The sequence below is a fragment of the Pelodiscus sinensis genome, chromosome 2 (genome assembly GCF_049634645.1).
Source record: "Pelodiscus sinensis isolate JC-2024 chromosome 2, ASM4963464v1, whole genome shotgun sequence".
NCBI lineage: Eukaryota > Metazoa > Chordata > Testudines > Trionychidae > Pelodiscus > Pelodiscus sinensis.
The window spans coordinates 35,714,976-35,733,890 of NC_134712.1; the positions used below are offsets into that span (position 1 = coordinate 35,714,976).

General features: G+C 43.3%; 1 protein-coding gene across 4 annotated transcripts in view; it reads left to right on the forward strand.

Annotated features, from left to right (window-relative positions):
* The window catches only part of RNF19A (ring finger protein 19A, RBR E3 ubiquitin protein ligase), a 118,940-nt gene that overhangs the window by 50,376 nt on the left and 49,649 nt on the right, over positions 1–18,915 (forward strand). For all 4 annotated transcript variants that reach the window (XM_075920294.1, XM_075920297.1, XM_075920296.1 and 1 more), the window contains one exon: positions 8,637–9,405. In XM_075920294.1, the coding sequence (XP_075776409.1) occupies positions 8,786–9,405 (620 nt within the window). In that variant the 5' untranslated portion in view covers positions 8,637–8,785. The remainder of the gene's footprint in view (positions 1–8,636; positions 9,406–18,915) is intronic.

Below are 18,915 nucleotides of genomic sequence, written 5' to 3' on the forward strand. Positions count from 1 at the left end.
GGCACCAGTTTAATAATCCCGCGTAGGGCACCATAAACCCTAAGGATGTTCCTGACGTAGATTGAGGCTTTCCAGGACACTGTAGAACTGTGCCACCTCCAGTTAGACAGCCCCAGTGCTGTTAAGGAGGCTGAAAGGCTCAGGGAAGGAGAACATTTAACTGGAGCAGAGGGAAATGATCCCATAGTTGGAACTCTCCTTCCAGAGCATGTTATGGTATCCTCTTGCACTGAGGATACATCTCTGGGAGAGGGAACTCCAGTCATTAGAAAAAGGCAGATGTTCGTAATGGTGGATTCGATCATTGGAAACATAGATAGCTGGGTTTGTGATGACTGAGAGAACCGTATGGTGACTTGCCCGCCTTGTGCAAAGGCTGTGGATCTCTCGAGACATCTAGATAGATTTGTGTGTAGTGCTGGGGAGGAGCTGGTGGTCGTGGTACATGTAGGTACCAATGACATACAGAAGAGTAGGGGAGAGTTTCGGGGGGTGAAATTTAGGCTGCTAGGAAATCCAGGATCTCTATGGTAGTGTTCTCTGAAATGCTTCCAGTTCCACATCCAGGGCCAGGTAGGCAGGCAGAGCTTCGGCATCTCAATGCGTGGATGAGACGATGGTATAGAGAGGAGGGGTTTAGATTTATTAGGAGCCTGGGGAAACTTTTGGAACAGGGAGAGCCTACACAGGAAGGATGGGCTCCACCTAAACCAAAATGGAGCCATACTGCTGGCACTTAACATTAAAAAGGTTGTAGAGCAGTTTTTAAACTAAGAGCTGGGGGAAAGCCAATGGGTGCAGCGGAGCACATGGATTGGACAGAGACATCTCTCAGTGTAGGGTCTATTAATAGAGATGCTCTATGTTCTAGTCAGGAGGAGAGGATGGAAGTATGGGTCAGATCAGATGAGACCCAATCAAATGAAAAAGTGTCTAACACATCGGGAAATGGCAGACAGAGAAATAGTGACCAATTATTAAAATGCTTATACACAAATGCTAGAAGTCTAAATAGTAAAATGGGTGAACTAGAGTGCCTCATTTTAAAGGAGGATATTGATATAATAGGCATAATGGACATTTGGTGGAATGAGGACAATCAGTACGACAGTCATACCAGGGTACAACATATATCAGAAGGACAGAACAGGTCGTGCAGGTGGGGGAGTGGCACTATATGTAAAAGAAAATGTAGAATCAAATGAAATAAAACCCCTTAAATGAGCCAAAATGTTCCATAGAATCTCTATGGATAGTAATTCCATGCTTCAATAATAAGATGATACCAGTAGTGTTATATTATCGACCACCTGATCAGGACAGTAAGAGTGACTATGACTATGATTTTTGAAAAATCATGGCAGACGGGAGATTCCAGAAGACTGGAAAAGGGCAAATATTGTGCCCATCTATAAAAAGGGGAATAAGAACAACTCAGGAAACTACAGACCGGTCAGTTTAACGTCAGTTTAACGTCTGTCCCAGGGAAGATAATGGAGCAGGTAATTAAGGAAATCATATGCAAACACTTGGAAGGTAATAAAGTGATAGGGAATAGCCAGCATGGGTTTGTGAAGAACAAGTCATGCCAAACTAATCTGATAGCTTTCTTTGATAGGATAACGAGCCTTGTGGATAAGGGAGAAGCGGTGGATGTTATATACCTAGACTTTAGTAAGGCATTTGATACGGTCTTGCATGATATTCTTCTTGATAAACTAGGAAAATATAACTTAGATAGGGCCACGATAAGGTGGGTGCATAATTGGCTGGATAACCGTAGTCAGAGAGTTGTTGTTAACGGTTCTAAATCCTGCTGGAAAGGGATAACAAGTGGAGTTCCTCAAGGGTCTGTTTTGGGACCCGTACTGTTCAATATCTTCATCAATGATGTAGATATTGGGATAGAGAGTACGCTTATTAAGTTTGCAGATGATACCAAACTGGGTGGGTTTGCAACTTCTTTGGAGGATAGGGACATAATTCAAAATGACCTTAGCAAGTTAGAGAAATGGTCAGAGGTAAACAGGATGAGGTTTAATAAAGAGAAATGCAAAGTGCTCCACTTAGGAAGGAACAATCAGTTCCATACATACAAGATGGGAAGCGACTGTCTAGGAAGGAGCATGGTGGAAAGGGATCTAGGGGTCATGGTGGACCACAAGTTGAATATGAGTCAACAGTGTGATGCTGTTGCAAAAAAAGCAAATATGATTCTAGGTGTGTTGTAAGCAAAACTCGTGAAGTCATTCTGCCGCTCTACTCTGCACTAGTTAGGCCTCAGCTGGAGTACTGTGTCCAGTTCTGGGCGCCACATTTCAAGAAAGATGTGGAGAAATTGGAAAGGGTACAGAGAAGAGCGACGAGAATGATTAAAGGTTTAGAGAACATGACCTATGAAGCCAGGCTTCATGAACTGGGCTTGTTTAGTTTGGAAAAAAGATGATTAAGGGGGGACATGATAGCGGTTTTCAAATATCTAAAAGGGTGTCACAAGGAGGAAGGAGAAAATTTGTTCCTCTTGGTTTCTGAGGACAGGACAAGGAGTAATTGGCTTAAAGTGCAGCAGGGGAGGTTTAGATTGGACATTAGGAAAAAAATTCCTAACTGTCATGGTGGTCAAATATTGGAATAAATTGCCAAGGGAGTTGGTGGAATCTCCCTCTCTTGAGATATTTAAGAACAGGTTAGATAGACATCTGTCAGGGATGGTGTAGATGGAGCTTGGTCCTGCCTTGAGGGCGGGGGGCTGGACTCGATGACCTCTTGAGGTCCCTTCCAGTCCTATGATTCTATGACTCTATGATTCTATGAAATGTTGAGGGAGATTAGAGGGGCTATCAAGATAAAATACTCAGTAATAGTGGGGGATTTCAACTATCCCCATATTGACGGTACATGTCAGGACGGGATGCAGAGATAAAATTTCTTCATACCTTAAATGACTGCTTCTTGGAGCAGCTGGTTCTGGAACCCACAAGGGGAGAGGCTATTCTTGATTTAGTCCTAAGTGGAGTGCAGATTCTAGTCCAAGAGGTAATTATAACCGGACCTCATGGAAATAGTGACCATTATGTAATAAAATGTAAAAATGTAACATCCCTGTGCTGGGAAAAACACCTAGGCAGCCCAACACTGTAGCATTTAATTTCAGAAAGGGAAAGTAGACAAAAATGGGGAAGTCAGTTGAAACGGAAATTAAAAGGCACAGTTGACAAAAGTAAAATCTCTGCAAGCTGCATGGAAACTTTTCAAAGATACTCTAATAGAGGCCCAACTTAAATGTATACCCCAAATTAAAACACACACAGTAAAAGAACCAAAAAAGTGCCACCATGTCTTGGCTTAACCAAGTAAAAGAAGCACTGACAGATAAAAAGACATCTTTTAAAAAGTAGAAGTCAAATCCTAGTGAGGAAAATAGAAAGGAGCATAAACTTTGTTAAATAAAGTGTAAAAATATACACTAGAAAAGCCGAAAGAGCATGAAGACCAGCTAGCCAAAAACTCAAAAAGTAATAAAAAACATTTTGCTAAGTACATCAGAAGCAGGAAGCCGACTAAACAACCAGTGGGGCTCTTGGATGGTAGAGATACTAAAGGAGCACTCAAAGATGATAAAGTTATAGCAGAGAAGCTAAATGAATTCTTGGCTTCAGTATTCACGGCTGAGGATATTAGGGAGATTCCCAAACCTGAACCATTCTTTTTAGGTAATAAATCTGAGGAATTTTCCCAGATTGAGATGTCATTAGAGGAGGTTTTGGAACAAACTGAGAAACTTAATTTCACAAGTCACCAGGACCAGATGGCATTCACCCAAGAGTTCTCAAAGAACTCAAATGTGAAATTGTGGAACTATTAACTGTGATTTGTAACCTATCCCTTAAATCAGCTTTCATACCTGATGACTGGAAGATAGCTAATGTGACACCAATATTTAAAAAGGTCTCTAGAGGTGATTCTGGCAATTATGGACTGGTAAGTCTAGCATCAGCACTGGGCAAATTAGTTGAAACTATAGTAAGGAATAAAATTGTCAGACACATAGATGAACATACGTTGTGGGGGGAAAGAGAGCACGGTTTCTGTAAATGGAAATCATGCCTTACTAATCTGCTAGAGTTCTTTGTGGGGGTCAACAAACATGGACTCCAGTGGATATAGTATACTTAGATTTCCAGAAAGCCTTTGACAAGATCGGTCACCAGAGGCTCTTAAATAAAATAAGTTGTCATTGATAACTGGTTAAAAGACAGGAAACAAATGGTAGGAATAAATGGTAAGTTTTCAGAGTGGAGAGAGGTAGTAACTAGTGGGGGTCCCCCAAGGTCTGTCCTGGGACCCATCCTATTCAACTTATTTATAAATGATCTAGAGAAAGGGGTAAATGGTGAGGTGGCAAAATTTGCAGGTGATACCAAACTCAAGATAGTTAAGACCAAAGCAGACTGTGAAGAGCTTCAAAAAGATCTCACCAAACTAAGTGATTGAGTAACAAAATGTCAAATGAAATTTAAGGCTGATAAATGTAAAGTACTGCATATTGGAAAAAATAATCCCAACTATACATACAATATGATGGTAACTAATATTTGGCTACAACTACTCAAGAGAGATATCATGGAGTCATTGTGGATAGTTCTCTGAAAACATCCACTCAGTGTGCAGCAGCAGTCAAAAGAGCAAGTAGAATGTTAGGAATCATTAAAAAAAGGGATAGAGAATAAGACATAAAAGATCTTATTGTCTCTATATAAAACCATAGTACGCCCACATCTTGAATGCTGCATACGAATGTGGTCGTCTCATCTCAAAAAAGATATACTGGCATTGGAAAAGGTTCAGAAAAGGGCAACAAAAATGATTACAAGTTTGGAATGAGTCCCCTATGAAGAGAGATTTAAAAGACTTGGACTTTTCAGTTTAGAAAAGAGGAGGCGAAGGGGGGATATGATAGGTATGTAAAATCAAGACTGATGTGGAAAAAAAATGAATAAAGAAAAGTTATTTACTTATTCCTATAATATAAGGACTAGGGGTCACAAATGAAATTAATAGTTAGCAGGTTTAAAACAAACAAAAGGAATTTTTCTTCACTCAGTGCACAGTCAAACTCTAGAATGCCTTACCAGAGGATGTGGTGAAAGCTAGGACTTTATAAGGTTTCAAAAAAGAGCTAGATAGATTTATAGAGGTTAGGTCCATCAATGGCTGTTAGTCAGGATGTGTAGGAATGGTGTCCCTAGCCTCTGTTTATCTGGAAATGGGTCACAGGAGAGGGATCATGTGAGGATTACCTATTGTGTTCTCTCATGTGGCATCTGGTATTGGCCACTGTCGGCAGACAGGGTACTGGACTAGATGGACAGTTGGTCTGACCCAGTATGGCCATTCTCATGTTCTATGTTCTTATGATATGACCATATTGACTTAGTGTTTCTTGTTGTACATACATGGAATGAGATCTTGCTGTCAGATTGATGAGTTCTCCTAGTAGTCAGTCTTCCTTTGAAGCCTTCCATGTTTTATCTTGCGTTCTAAGTTTACTGGTCTGACTGTTGTGGGAAAGGTTTCTAGACATGCACCTAGGCATGTTCTACACTAAACAGGAAGGTCAGTGTAAGATATGCAACCCCAACTACATAAAATGTGTAGCTGGAGTCAGCTTAACTTAAGCTCAGCTTTGGTGGCATCCAAACTGCAGGAGGCTAATGGGAGCAAATGCTCCTGTTGGTTTTCCTGGCTCCTTGCAAAAGGAGGAGTACCGGAAGCTGGCTAGTGCTACATTCAGTGTTCAATATATGGGTCTATACTCTCTACTTGCTAAATCAAATACCAAAAGATTGACTTCCAGAGCACGGATCTTCAGTTAAGTGTAGACATACCTCTAGTGTTCAAACAGTGATTGTTCCTGTATCTAGAATATAAAATGTGTTATGCCATTGGCTCAAGGTTTCCTGTTCAATATGCCAATATTTAACAGATTCCTAAGGCTCCTAGCTACCAAAATGTGATATATTACTAATTGTATTTGTTTATACATTATGAACACCCTACACATTTCTATTTCTTCTTCCTGTTTATTTTTAGCAGTTATCTTCAGTATCATGCATTAAAAACCAGTTGCACTCCTCCTTTTCCATATTGAGATAAAGTTTGCATCACTGAGAAATAAAATATGAAGACCAATGATGTGGGATTTGACAGTTCACCTTAGCAAGCCAGCATATCCAATTATACATTTAAATCTCCCAGGAAACACCTCCCATTTTCCCTCATTATATTATCAGGTGCCATGTTTTCTGAGATCCACATAGTCCTCTGAATGGAAAAACCTGTGGGAAGGATGGGAAACGGAGATATCCTTGCTGCTGCGTTTTTCTATAACTGGCTCCTTTTGCTAGATGACAGTGAAAAAGGGACATTGTGGATCTTAGATGCCATGCTCCCTCCCAGTCTCATTGAGCCTGAGGAAGGGAGACCCATGCTGTCTTGCACGGGTGACTGCTGCTGTGCTGGTTCCCCTTTTGCCTGGAATCAAGATCCAGTGAAAGAGCCATGCCGACATCGGCTGGGTCTTTTAGCCTTTTATTTTAATTTATAGTAAATTTTGTAATGTGGTATGACATCACCATGGACTTGGCTCTGGCGGCTACAGTTTCAAGCTTAACAGAGTGAAAATCACGTTGGTTACTTGTGTTGTCAGTCAGGCGGAGTCCTCCCGATAAGTTCCTAACAGGTCTCTGGCTCTGTTGATGATGATAACCAGAATGCTGCTTGCATGTGTGCTCAATGGTGTCGACTTATTCAGCAGACCCTGAGAGAGCCTCCACAGACCACAAATCAGATAAGGATTGAAGGTGCCCGGCCAGGTTTATTGTTAAGCCAAGCACAGTAATAGTTGTCAGTAGACTCTACCGAATCACTACACACATGTATTCATTACAGTGGCCTCAGCAAAACCAGTGGGAAACTCCCACTGCTCCCTGTCTGGACAAAGACTGTGCCCCCCAAAACAACATTTTCTATAGAGGTACAAACAAGTTACACATCACTCCTGATGTGTCAGGTTACCACTCTCTGATGCTTCTTAGATCTCGCCCATCACCCTGTACCTCGTGGTTTGATTAGATCATATCTTTCCATCATGCTGTCATTTTAGACCTTTCCTGAACCTGGGTCTGTATCTGTGTGGAGTGTGTACCAAGATCTTTTTTAATGAGCTGGTGTTACCATGTGCTTTCAACTCATGACCAGTACCAGTTTTTTGTTGTTGTTGTTGTTGTTTTTACACCTGGGCCTATTACCAATTATTGTTTTGCACACTCAGCCCTGTTCTGTGAGCAGGGTCCTGTCTCTTGCTCGCAGCTTAGCTTTGCTTTATGTTTTGTTCATTGTTAGCTAGGTATCATTTATTTCCTGTTGTCACGTAATCTTACGGCATTGGGTTATTTTTTGGTCAGTCATGTCTGTCTGTCTTGTCTGCAACGCCAAAAATAGCTAGGCTAAAGTCTTGCAGGCATCAGCCTACAGATTCTTGCATTTCAGCTTCTCTTACTTGTGTCTGGTACAGAGAGAGGCAAATATCGGTCCATGGACCAGATCCACTGTTATATTTACCTGCACCTCTCCAGGTACAGATCATTGCAGCTCCGATTTGCCGTGGATTGCCGTTCCCAGCCAGTGGGAGCTGCGGGAAGCAGCACAGTCTGGGACACCACTTCCCGGAGCTTCCATTGTCTGAGAACAGTGATCTATGCAATCACCTATACCTAAAGAGGCGCAGGTGAATATAGCAGCAGTGGCCCACCAGAGGCTGGCTACTCCTGGCAAACTGCTGCTGTTTTATTGCCTACTCTTGATTTAATACATAACTAAAATCATTAGCTACAGTCTCCTGTCAGCTGCTTAGTAGACGAGACAGAAAGAAACTGAAGGAAGTATAGCTTCCATATCCTGATTGGTTTTCAACATAGGAATCCCATGTTTGTTCTGCCCTTCCTGCCCTGTTTTCAGAAGTCCACAGGTCCTGAGTGGAAGGATATCCATATAAAATCATAGAGCTGGAAGAGACCTCAGGATGTCATCAAGTCCAGCCCCCTGCCCAATGCAGGACCAATCCCAAAATTTTATTTTATTTTATTTTATTTTATTTTATTTTATTTTGTTTAGCTAGCTATAATACTTCTATGATTGTTTTCCCCAAGCTATAAAGTATTGTAGCCTTAATAGGTTAAACACTATAAATCCACCAATTACATTATATTTCTTTGTGGAAGAGTTCTTTATATTTTATTTTCTGTCATTTTATCATTACTTGTATTATGCTGGTACCTATGAGAGCTGTTGCCCTATTGTCTTATTTGCAGCATAGTGTAACAAAAAGACAAGAACTTGCAATCTTGGTAAATGACAAAGATGCAACAGGTGAATGAAACAAACAGGCCAGGCTGTTGGAGAGAAGGAGGATTTAGCAGTAGTATGTATAATATGAGTCATAAGGTGCTCAGCCATTATGTGCTCCTTTTTATAACTAGCTAGAGGACTGAATGAGTATGGTTTTAACTTGTCTTTTTTTCCTCTCTCTCTCTCTCTCTCTCTCTCTCTTGCTCCTTCTCCCCTCTCTCATTCAGAGAATTTCTATGAAGAGTTGGCAGGAAATAAACAAGTGTGAAGAGAAGAAGTTGCTGCATGAAGACTGACCAGTATAGGATTACCTGACATCATGACTTAGGGTATATCCTCTTGTATTGAATTGAGCCTTAAAAATGATCAGGATTACATGTTAACTTTTAATATACTTCTGATGAATGTCCTAGACATGAGTTTGCATCGGCAAATGGGTTCTGATCGGGACCTGCAGTCTTCTGCATCCTCAGTGAGTTTGCCTTCAGTTAAAAAGGCACCAAAGAAAAGAAGAATTTCGTTGGCCTCTATCTTTCGGAGGAAAAAGGACACAAAACGCAAATCCAGGGATTTAAATGGAGGCGTGGATGGCATTGCAAGTATTGAAAGTATACATTCGGAAATGTGTACAGACAAGAACTCCATTTTCTCCACATATACCTCTTCAGACAGCGGAACCACCTCTATCAGCAAACCGAGTGGAGACTTTATGGAGTGTCCCTTGTGTCTTTTGCGGCACTCTAAGGACAGGTTCCCAGAAATAATGACTTGTCACCATAGGTCTTGTGTGGATTGCTTACGTCAGTATCTCCGGATAGAAATTTCTGAGAGCAGAGTTAATATCAGCTGCCCAGAATGCTCTGAACGATTTAATCCCCATGATATTCGTTTGATATTAAATGACGACATCTTGATGGAAAAATACGAAGAATTTATGCTTCGACGATGGCTAGTTGCAGACCCGGATTGTAGGTGGTGCCCAGCTCCGGACTGTGGGTAAGAGCACTTTTTTCTAATTTCTTTCCCATCTGATCCCAGAGGACAAATTGAACTTCTAGTAAAACCACTGTCACAAAATCTATCTAGTAAAACCACTGTCACAAAATCTTCCCCCATTATCCATCTGCATTATTGTTTGAATTTGTAAGAAGTAAATTACAGTAATTCTAATGTAGTAATAATTTCCACATTATTGATCTCTTAATCTCTAACTAAGAAAATTGTGGTTAGAAATTGTTCTAGTTTGTGACTAGAGGATACACAGTATATCAGGTGACAAATTAGGTAAGGTGTATGGAGCTCTAAGTATTGAATGTCAGGCTATTTAAAAGGAGGGATGAACTGCTGTGCCTTAAAGCACAAGCACTTTATGACTATTAGACTGGGGAAAGCAGAATTCTCTTAACAATGACAGCAACAAAGTCCTTCAAAAAAAATCCTATTATAAGCAGAATTCTGACCTGAACAAGGGAGAAGTGCTAGAGACTCTACACAAGGGACATTACCATTGCTTTTTATTTTAAGGGTAAGGCACATAGATATTGTGGTGAAGTAACAGTTTAAAACTGTAATAGTTCATTTGTTGTGATAATGAGATTAAATGGTTTTAGGTTTTTTTTTGAGTTATGGTAAGTACATCCAACAAATTAATTTGCTGAGTTAAACTAAAATGTATTATAAATATCTATTATTTAAAAAACCCCTGAGAAATATGCTTGTAAATATTTTTAATTAGCATTTTCTTCACTGACTGACCAACACCCATCTTCCTGTTTGGTTCTTAGACACACCAAATGCTGTTAGGGCCTCCAAGCATCTGTTTTTGACCCAAGTGCCTGCTTGAAAAGAGATGCTGGTGGCACTGGTCAGCACCGCTGACTGGGCCATTAAAAGTCCAGTTGGCAGCACAGTGGGGATCTCTGCCTCCCCTAGGACTGCGTGGCTCTCTGAAGTGGCCAGTGTCTCCCTGCAGGCCCTATGCACTGACTCAGAAGGCTCCATGTGGTGTCTGAAGTGCCAGCTCCGCAGCTCTGATTGGCCAGAAATCACAGCCAATGGGAACTGTAGGAGAGATGCCTGAGGGTGAAGGCAGTGCATAGAGCCCCCTCACTGCCCTTGTGCCAAGCTCCTACAGGGATATACCAGCTGATTTCGGGAGTTGCTCAAGGTAAGCGCTGCTTGGAGCTTGCACACCTCATCTTCTCCGACACCCCAGCCCCTGCTCTAGCTCGGAACGCCCAGCCCCCCTCTCCTCCCGACCTGCAACCCTAGCTCACTAGCTCTGAAGCCCCCCCCCCCCACTCCTTAACTCCTTCCCAGAACCAGCAACATGTCCCCTACACACACACACACACCCACCCACCCACCCACCCACCCACCCACCCACCCTCTCCTTGGCCCCAGCTCTGAGGCCCCTCCTTTACATCAATCCCTCATCCCTAGCCTCAAACCATATCCTGCACTACCATACAGAGCCCTCAGTCCCTGCCAAGAGACCACTTCTGTACATCTAGTCCCTCATTACAGGGCACACCCCAGAGCCTACACCCCCAGCCAGAGCCCTCCTCCCACACCCAACCTCCTGCCTCAGCCCAGCCCCTTCCTGCACCCCAAGCCTCTCATCACTGGCCCCCACCCAGAGCTCACATTGCAGTCAGTGCCTTCACCCCCTCCCACACCCTAACTTTCTGTCCCAAATGAGTGAGCCAAGGGTGGGGAAGAGTGAGTAATGGAGGGAGGGGAGGAGAGAGTGAGTGGGGGCAGAGCCTTGGAGAAGAGGCAGGGGGCAAGGCAAGAGTAGAGGCAGTGCATGTGACATGGTAGGTTGAATGGAAGAAGGGAATGTGCAAATTTGTACAGAGGCTTGAGGCCAAAAACAAGAAGTCTGCTTTTGATTAGGGGTGTTAAAATGCAGATAATTAGGTAACCTCTGGAAATCTCAGATGTATACAGTTACACGCACCCACAGCGTAGGATGGCAGCCAGCTCCCAGCATGCACCAGCTCCTGCCCTCAGCTCCGCTAAAGGGAGGTAGGTAGCTGCTGCCCCATGCTTCTGCCTCTGATACAGAGCCAGAAGTGCAGGGTTGCAGCCAGCTCCCCAGAACCAGGGCGTGAGCCTGCATGTAATCATTAATGGTAACCCATAAGCCCAGGCTTATCAGTTAACCATTCAAATGGTCATACTTTTACATCCCTACTTTTGATGTAGTGGTATAGGGGGAGAAAGTATTCAATAGTTTATGTATGGAGAAGTACTTCTATTCATGAATTTTGAAATTGCTGTTTCCTCAGTAGAATAATGTATTGTAGAATTTTTGTTAATTTGCATTTGTGCTAATTCCATACCAGAAATTTGCATGCAGTTTCTCCTGGCTTTTAAGCAATGATTTAAGAGCAGAAACAGAACTGCAGTGAGAATGCTAGCCTAACAGCACTGCAGCGAATGTGCTTGTGTAATCTGGAGCATTATCGTAAATAAGTTCTGCTACGCTTTTGTTATCAAATTATCTCAGTACATTTTGTGACCTGGAGGAGGTTGGGGGAGAGAGGGTATTGGCCAATGGGAGCTGAGAGATTAAACTTGCTAATAAGAATAAATTTGCTACTTCACAAAATGTAGCTATTTATCAAACACGTCTTGGATAATGCTTTAGGTACCTTGCAGAACAAAGACATTTTCCTTGACCAAAGGAAGTGGGCTTAAAAACAAGAGGGGGACAGGGGAAGAAGGGTACAGGAAGGAACCCGGAAGGATAAAGGCAGCAAACTATAAGATGAAAAAATAAGTAAAGTAGTACATACCAAGAGTTTATTTACACTAAAAATGTTACCCAAAAATTCTCTTGTAGGAATTTTAGGCCCCTGATCCTGGAGATATTTATATGCATGCTTAAATTTAAGTGTGTGGGTAATAACATTGACTTGAATGAAAGTTCTCATGTCTTTAAAGCTAAAAACGTGTACAAGTGTTTGGAGGATCAGTATCATAGAACTGGCAAGTCTTCTTCAGTTCTTATCGATTGTTGGTTTAAAGCTGTTGAAAAGCAGGTTTTATGGACATAGTAATAAAAATGAATCTAGTGATAGTTCCTTTATTTGTACTAGAGCTCCCACTAGTTGGAAGTTTTACAAAGAATTCTTAGTGTAGACAAATTTATTTTAAAAGGATCTTACTTTTTTGTGACCATCCTTTTATTCCCTCCCCTTTTGATTGTTCAGTTCTGTGATAAATTTCTTGATCACTACTGCAAGTTAAGGAACTTCTTCAGTGCTCCTAACTTAGCCTTTTTTTTTTTTCAATTAAAATATAAACCACTGATTTAAAATTTGCTTGCATAATAAAAACTTAGCAAATTAAAATGAATACTTGTAAACGCTGATAGTTATTACTTAGTTCGTACTGAATGGTGTACAGAATATAAAGAATAGCTTTACATGTTTGTCATCATGCATTGCCATGGTGTTACAGTGTTGTAAGTGTTGCAGGGGAATGTGTACATCCAAACAAACTCCTTTTTTTGTGTGTGTGTGTTTGGAAAACTTTTATTATATTCAGTATGAACCCTCTTTTAATGAACAACTGTATTTTGGAATATTAAGTATCTTTTAGAAGAACATACTTTGTTTGCAAATTTAATCTGGGTTTTTTCCATCTAGAGCCTCTCTGATTAATTGTATCAATTCAGTGCCACTGAATTTTATCAACAGTGGGTTTTGTAAAATGCTTTGTTTTAACTGAAAAGTGCCATTTGAAAACACAAACGTTAAGGATGTTCACACTGTGTCTTAGGAACACATCATTATGAACAAATGTACAGTACTTTAGCACATATACTTCTGTAGTGCTGAGTGTTTTCATCTGTTTTTCAATTGGAACACAGTATCCGTTGAGCCTAACTAATTTTCTGTATTTTATAGGTGGTGCTAGTAGCCCTACCTGTTAGGTTTGTCTGACAATTTTCATTATAAGATCCTGTTTTCAGTTGTTTATAACTTTTCTAAACTTCCATCAGTTGGGATAGACTTTTCTATGCTGGGTATCTTTGGTGTCAAGAATGTGCCTTTTGCTTTCCAAGTGAAAATCTCCCGAATTTAGCTAAGTTACCTTTTTAAAAATTCATGCTCTGCAGACTTTCTAGGGTTGAACGGCTAAAATATCCTAGTATTGTATTCTTCCATGGTCTAGCACACAGGCAATAATTTTTAATGGGAGGCTACTCCAAAATTTTAAGTGATCAACGTCCACACTTCTGTGGAAGGAGTGCGGGGTCTGGGATGGAGGTTGGGTGCAGAAGAGTGCTTGGGGTAGAGGAGTGGGGTGCAGGAGACGGTGTGGAGTCTGAGAGGAAGTTTAGGTGAAGGAGGGGGCTGTGATCTGAGGCAGGGGAATGTGGTGCAGGGTTTGGGAGGAAGTACAGGTGCAGGAAAGGATTTTGGCCTGCAGGAGGGATGTAGGAGGAGAGGGTGCAAGATCTGGAAGGGAGTTGTGACCTGAAGGAGGAGATGGCAGGCATTACAAGCATTATCAGAGAGAGGCAGCAAGGGGAGGGGGTAAGATCCGGTGCTGGGGGGAGCTGGCTTAAAAGCCGGTTCCCCCCAGCACAGTCTCTGTGGAGAGAAGGGCAGGAGCACAGCAGGGAACTGGCGGCACTTCTGCCTTTGAAATGTAGCCAGAGCAGGGCTCTGGCTACAATTCAAAAGCAGAAGCACTGTGGAGAGCCTGGGATGAGCTGGGGACTCACAGTCCATCACTGGCCCCATGCTCCCTGCTTTTGAAATGTACAAGAGCCCTGGGAGAGCTCATGTATATTTCAAAAGCTAAGCACTGCAGGGAGCATGGCCAGAGGAGGACTCAAGCAGTCCCCCGCTGGCCACATCTTGCTCACCCCTGTTGTAGCACATTTCACCTTGTGCTGACCAGATGGCACTTGTGCCATCCTCACACAGCAAATGAACATGCTCCAACCCAGGCAACAGAGTTCCCTGAAATGCTTTCTCCCAGCTGCTCTGAGCAGGGACAGGGTCTAGGCACCGGACCTGTCTGTCTTGTCATCTCACCCTTTTCACTTCCTTGGTACATAGGTAGTAGGCGGAGTAAGCAGTCCCATTGAAATGCAGAGAAGAAACAAGATTGGACCATTATAGAGGTAAAGAGTAGATCTGGAGAAGGAGTCTGGTGACAGTGGGACTGCCTAGGTGGGGAGGTTGGGAGTGTGAGCCAACAGGAGGCTGGAGCTGATTGGGCAGGGAGTATAAGAATTCTGAAATCTGGGATTAGGGATCCACTGAAGAAAACCAGAAATATTTTACAAATACATCTGTGCTATTTGAGTGTACAGCAAGAACATTGTATTGAATACTTGTAAGTTAAAAATTAAGTGGAGTGATTGCTAGGTGCTCCATAGTAATTCTGGTATTGCAGAAAGTAATTACAAGGATAGATTTCTAAGAAATACACTCTCTCCAGATGAACAAACATGCTTTTTAACTGTTACATGGTGCAGCACTAGGCATTCTCTTCTACATCTGTGCTTTGACAAACTGCAGAGTATAAACTTGCAAAATTATAGATGTATTTTTCTCAAATTAGTTTATTGCTGTGGAATGTGTCACAATTCAGGGCAACTGTGCCTTTGTTCCTCCTTTCATGGTGTCTCAAGAGCAGCCACTCAAGGCTCCTGGCTCCTCAGCTGTCCCTGTTCCTGGGTGGTGAGCTGCATCTCTCCTTTCTGAGAGGGGTTTTTCCAGGCTGCACAGTTTTTCCTGCTTACACTGTTAAATCTCTAGCAAGACAGTGTTATACTTAAAAGAAACACATGGGATCTTTTTATGGGGGATATGGCAACATGCCGTATTTATTGATAATATAACAAAGTAGCATATGCATTTTTACACGCATGCATGCGCACACGCACACACCACCCACCGCTGATGGAATAGTTACCAGTCTGTTGCTTGGCCCAACCTACTGGCCAGATAGGTCGAGTGCGAGGGAGGGAACCGAATTCTTGTCAGTTCAGACTGATGCTCCACTTGGTCTTTGAAGGACAGAACCCGAAGAACCATACCAGACACCCATTCCTTTATAGGATTTTCCTTCCATGCAAGTCTATGCATTTTGCCTCGTCAGGCCTTAATCAGTCACTTGGCATCACAATCAATCTTCCTACCACATAAGCTTTATCGGGAAGAAGTTGTTCTCTCAGTCATTTGATATCCGTATGCTGACGACCTCTCGGGGGTGTTATCCTTCCAGCGAAAGTTGCTATTGGTTCCCTATCAAGGGGTGCTTGCCACTAACTTCAGGGTTCGCCAGTCTGCCCTGGTAGTCTGCGACTTCAGTGTGTTTTCACTTAGTTGATGATTATTTGGTGCTTATGAGTCTCCCGCCCCTCCTCTGTCCCTTTGAGCATGCAGTGGCCTTCACACTTACCTCTCCTAAAACATTCTCTCATTCACACAAACAATACATTTACAGAATTGCAGCATGGAACAAAGGGGTACTTCTAGTCACTTTAACAAAGTTACAAAGTCTTTCAACATTAAACTTCTTTCTATCCATTACAAGGCCTCATCTAACAGTAACATCACTATGTAATACAATATTCCATCTCTTCTCTTTAACATGCTAACATCAAACAGAGCTAAAGCTAAGTTAACAAAGCTGCCTGGCCTGTCTGAGGCCTACATCTTGTATTTAAGTTTAATCCAAACTTTTTGCTACAACATACATTTATTATAACTGACTTCTTAGTTACAAAATTCTAATTCCAGTGCTACACCAGACTGCCTGAAAATTAATGTATTCAGGGTTGTAGCAGTATTGGTCTCAGGATTTTAGAAAGACAAGATGGATGAGAGAAAATCTTTTATTGGCCAATTTCTATTCAGGAGAGACATGAACTTTTGAGTTTACACAAGTTCTCACCAACCTTGCCTCTTTAAAAATTGTTATGTTTAATTTCACTGTCCTGGCTGAATTCTACTTTGGGGAATCAATATTGCCAGACCCAAGCACACAGAAATCATGTATCTTTAAATGCATTTTCAGTTCTTTTATGTTTGGCTTCTGGTTTTTTCACTTAGAATTCATTTGGTTCACATTTTCAAGCTTTGTTCACGATAGGGATGTCAACGTGCAGTCGACGATGCGATTAACCGACAAGCCTGGGCTTATCGGTTAATCTTGTTCACTACACGCACTCTGCCCCTTCCCCCGCTGCCTCTGTATCAGAGGCAGCAGGGGTGGGTAGGGGTGTGTGTGGAAGCTGGTGCCCGTGAGGAGCTGGCTTTAAGCAGACTCCCTGTGAGCAGTAGATCCATCTGTCCCTCCTCTCCCCCATCTGCACTTTTGCCTCTGATAGGGTATGTCTACACTGCCACCCTAGTTCGAACTAGGGTGGCTAATGTAGGCATTCAAAGTTGCAAATGAAGCCTGGGATATTTAAATCCCGGGCTTCATTTGCATCTTGCCGGGCGTCGCCATTTTTAAATCCCCCTTAGTGCGGACTCCGTGCCCGCAGCTACATGCGGCACGGAGTAGGTAGTTCGAATTAGGCTCTCTAATTCGAACTACTGGTACACCTCGTTCCACGAGGAGTAATGGTAGTTCGAATTAGAGAGCCTAATTCGAACTACCTACTTCGTGCCGCATGTAGCTGCGGGCACGGAGTCCTCACTAAGGGGGATTTAAAAATGGCGACGCCCGGCAAGATGCAAATGAAGCCCGGGATATTTAAATCCCGGGCTTCATTTGCAACTTTGAATGCCTACATTAGCCACCCTAGTTCGAACTAGGGTGGCAGTGTAGACATACCCATAGAGAGGCTGCAGTGGGGCGGGGGGGGAGGGGAGGCTGGAGCTGAAATGTGTGGGAAGAAGGCTTTCAAGCAGGCTCCCGACATGTACCTGCTCTGTGGACCCACCTCTCCCCCCCACCTCCACATGGCTAGTGGGGGGGCAGGCAGGGGAGCAGCCTCTATCCATAGCAGCCCGGGCTCACTACGGACAGAGGGAGGTCCGTACCAGCAGCCACTGTCGTGGGAGGTCCAAGCTCTTCACAGACAGAGGCTGCTGCTACCCCGCTGCTACCCCGCGGCACAGCCTCTGTATCAGAGGTAGCAGGGGCAGGAGGTGGGAGCTGGTCTGCGCAGGTAGCTGGATTTTAAACTGGCTGCCCTGATAGACTGGCTCCTGCCTGCCACCCTGGGCTGCTGCCTCTGATACAGAGGCAGCAGTGCAAGTAGCAGGAGGCTTCCTGGATGTGGAGCTGGGAATGTACTGGCTGCCGGCCCCGCCCCTGGAGACTATTGAATTTCATGCAGTTACACAACTGTTCAACTACATGATTCCTAACATCCCTAGTTCATGACCCTTATACATTTTATTATGAAATAAAAGCAGATATCATTATATTATTCCAGAAGCTAGGGCTTCAAGAAAAACATCAAATATCCCAAAACTCATAATAAAATTAAAGGAGTCTGCAGTAGTGAGGAGTTACCGTTTGCTTCTCAAAATTTACCCTTTTATAGGCTTCAAGGCCAGAAAGGAGTGTTGTGATCTGCTAATCTGACCTCCCGTACATCCCAGACAACACAACCTCTCCCACTCACTCTTGTACTACAGCCCTGAGCGCTAGCTGAATTAAAAAATTTCAGGTTGCAAAGAATACACCATTACTCTAGTTTAAACCTACAAATGTCCAGTCCTCTGTGCTGCAGAAGTAAGCAAAAAATCCCCAGGGTCTCTGCCAATCTGACCTGGGGGAAAATACTTTCCACCCAAATATGGTGATCAGTTAGACCAGAGGTGGGGAGGGGATCTGGCCTGCAGCTTGCCTGGTTCTGGCCTGTAAGGCCCAGCCCTCCCCTCCCCAGCATCGTGGAGCCAACACTGGCACTCAGCTCCATGCCCTTCTCTCCCCTCTCCCCATATGGCAGGAGCACTAGCTCCAGCTTCTCGTTGTAGGGGCAAGCCCCGGGCCTCACGGGACAGAGCCAGCAAGCTGCAGGATGGAGCCAGTCTGCAGACTCTGCTGGCAGCAAGGGAGGAAGTGGCTCTGGACCAGAGGTAGCGGGACCGGCGCCCAGGAGCGCAGCTTGGACTGGAGCCCAGGAGTGCCGATTGGGCTGATGGTGAGAGTGCAGCCCACACCAGGGTCAGCACACTGGGGAGCATAGCCCCCAGTCAGGGCTGGGGGCAGCAGGCCTGTAGCAGGAAGCAGGGCCAGCTTCCAGGAGGGGAACCTCCCCTGGTCTGGCAAACTCTGTCATTTGGGATTACTCAGATACTAAGGATGCCAGGCCAGCGAGGTTCCCTCTGTAGTTACGTTTGAAAATCTTTAATGTTAATATTTCCATGCCAGCATAAATATTTTCCCCCATAAATATAATGTATTTTTATAGATATACTGATTCCCTCATAGATATACTGATTTTTTTCATTCCTCCAGACCTACTTGAGGAACTCAAGAGCTTCAATTTCCTTTCTTTCATCCTTCCAA